Source organism: Arachis ipaensis, chromosome B05 (genome assembly GCF_000816755.2).
Source record: "Arachis ipaensis cultivar K30076 chromosome B05, Araip1.1, whole genome shotgun sequence".
Taxonomy (NCBI): domain Eukaryota; kingdom Viridiplantae; phylum Streptophyta; class Magnoliopsida; order Fabales; family Fabaceae; genus Arachis; species Arachis ipaensis.
The window spans coordinates 7,141,368-7,143,977 of NC_029789.2; the positions used below are offsets into that span (position 1 = coordinate 7,141,368).

The following is a 2,610-nucleotide window of genomic DNA, read 5'->3' on the forward strand; positions in this document are numbered from 1 at the left end:
TTGTTCAACATGAGACCGGACATAGCTCTTGTTGTATCACGCACCATTTTCCAAAGCGATATGAGGCAGATCTTGGTACATGTCACCGTGCCGTGCCACATCTTGCAGAGTAAGAAGGACATGGCTGTTCCAGTAATGGTCTCCGAATACCTCCACCAAAACCTCGGCGGCATCTCTGTCGTCGAGATCATGGCCACTGATGGCCATTTGCCGCAATTGAGCTCGCCGGATATTGTTATTCCGGTGCTTCTCAAGCATATTCAACATGATATTGTGGTATGAATTATATTGAGGAATTGAAGAAGGTTAGTTGGCAGTGATGTCAATGTTTTTAGCTAAAAACAACAAAAATGTTAGAATCCATAATATGTCGCCATCTAGATTTAGTTTGAGAAAATGTTAATGTGAGAATTAATTAATCTGTAGCTTTATTTTGGTTGTCTTGGTAGCCTGTTTAATTTCTCATGGTAAATTCACCAAGAGCAATAATGGCTTATGGTGGTTGTGTATTTGTGCAAGTTATTATTCTCTCTATGAGGAACAAATGAGTATGTGTACTCTATCCCCTGTTTTTCTTTGTCTGTATTATTGTTTGTTGTCTCAATTCTTGATAAGCTCATATAAATGAATCTATTAATAAAGTAATGATGAAAAAAATAATTATTTTTAAATAAGAGTATTTAATATTGTTAAATATTATTGTTAAAATCTAATTAGAGTATCTGTTACAACTTAGAATATTAGTCGTTACTAATTTTGTGATTTGAAGATAATTAAAGCCTATATGAAGTTACGGTAAATCACATGTATATACCAAACACATCTTAATATTACATAAATCTTTCAAAACAAAAAATGTTACGTGAATATTTTCATACACATTTTTATGTAAATCGAATTTATTGAATTCGAATTAGTAAGATCTAGGATAAATTGGAGCAAGTAAGTTCGATTTATTAAATAATGAAATGCAAAATATCCATGGTATTGATCCATTATTCATAATAATTCAATACCGCTTGATTCGATTTAATTCATGGTATTGTAGCACATAGTAAATCAAATTGAATAAATTTGAATTACACTAATAGTAATTCGAATGAAGTAGATTCGAATTATGAGTGGTCATGTTTCAATATAAAATGACACATATAAATTTGATTTAGCATACATATCACTATATAAAAAATTCAAATTCACGTGTTTCGAATTATATTTTACCGTACTAAATTCACCCAAAACGAAAATTCCAGAGTAACTAAGGAAATTTATACTAGGAGATTGAAACTGTAGAAATAGGAGACGACTCAAATTGAATCTATCGGTTGGACGAAGTCGTCCATATTGCTAGTAGCGTTTATGAAGAGTTTAGTGAATGAAATTTAATTTAGTTTATTATTTTCTTTAAGAAATAAAGAATTGTTAGTGATATTAAATTATTTAGAATTTGATTATTAGAATTTTTAAACTTCAAATAGTAGTTAGAGTATTGATTTAGGGGTAGTAGTTTGTGAGAACATTAAAAGCACAAATGCATGTTAGATGAGGGATAACTAATATAAGTATGTTAATGAGTAGTAATGATAGTTTTCATTAGAATTTGTAAGTTTTTAATGTTAGACGCTTAACGAGGTTAGTAATTTTGTTGGAGTTTAATTTAATTTAATTTAGATTTCAAGCGTTGGATTAATTAGGCAATAGAAGACTAATAAGGGTTTGATATTATTTAATTTATTTAAAGAATTGAATTATTAAATGTTAAATTAACGAGACACTATAAGTTTAATTATGGTTTAAAGTTTAACTTTTTGTCATAAATATTAGATTAACTATGTTCCGTTAAAATTTAATTTAATTTGGTTTAATTTAATTTAATACAATTCAACAATATTAGGTTATTTATGTCCAGGTTTACAATATTTATTACATGAATATATTTTTTATTATAATTATCCATTTTAAGCGATTTCTGTTTTATAAATTGTTATAGTTTTTAGAGAATTTTTTTATCGTGATGCAGTCTCACCGATGTATCACGAGCATGAGCAGGCAGCATGGTATGTCTCTAGACGAGAGGATCATTCTGTATCTGCAGATGTATTACTGGTAGCGTCCATGAAGAGGTTAATGAATAAAATTTAATTTAGTTTATTTTTTTTAAGAAATAAAAAATTATTAGTAATATTAAATTACTTAGAACTTGATTATTAAAATTTTTAAGCTTTAAATAATAATTAGAGTATTGATATATGAGTAGTAGCTCGTGAGAACACTAAAAGCACAAATGCATGTTAGATGAGAGATAACTAAGTATGTTGATGAGTAGTGATAACATGTTTGGTTAGAATTTGTAAGTTTTTAATGTTAGACGTTTAACGAAGTTAGTAGTTTTGTTGGAGTTTAATTTAATTTAGGTTTTAAGTATTGGATTAATTAGGTAATAGAAGACTAGCAAGAATCTAACATTATTTATTTTATTTAAAGAATTGAATTATTAAATGTTAGATTAACGAGACACTACAAGTTTAATTATAGTTTAAAATTTAGCTTTTCATCCTAAATATTAGATTAACTATGTTTCGTTATAATTTAATTTAGATTAATTTGGTT

General features: G+C 27.6%; 1 protein-coding gene across 1 annotated transcript in view; it reads left to right on the forward strand.

Annotated features, from left to right (window-relative positions):
• The window catches only part of LOC107642725 (probable esterase KAI2), a gene marked incomplete in the record, with an annotated part of 1,737 nt that extends 1,126 nt beyond the window's left edge, over window positions 1-611 (forward strand). The window contains 1 exon segment of the mRNA XM_016346185.2: window positions 1-611. Within this exon segment, the coding sequence (XP_016201671.1) occupies window positions 1-282 (282 nt within the window).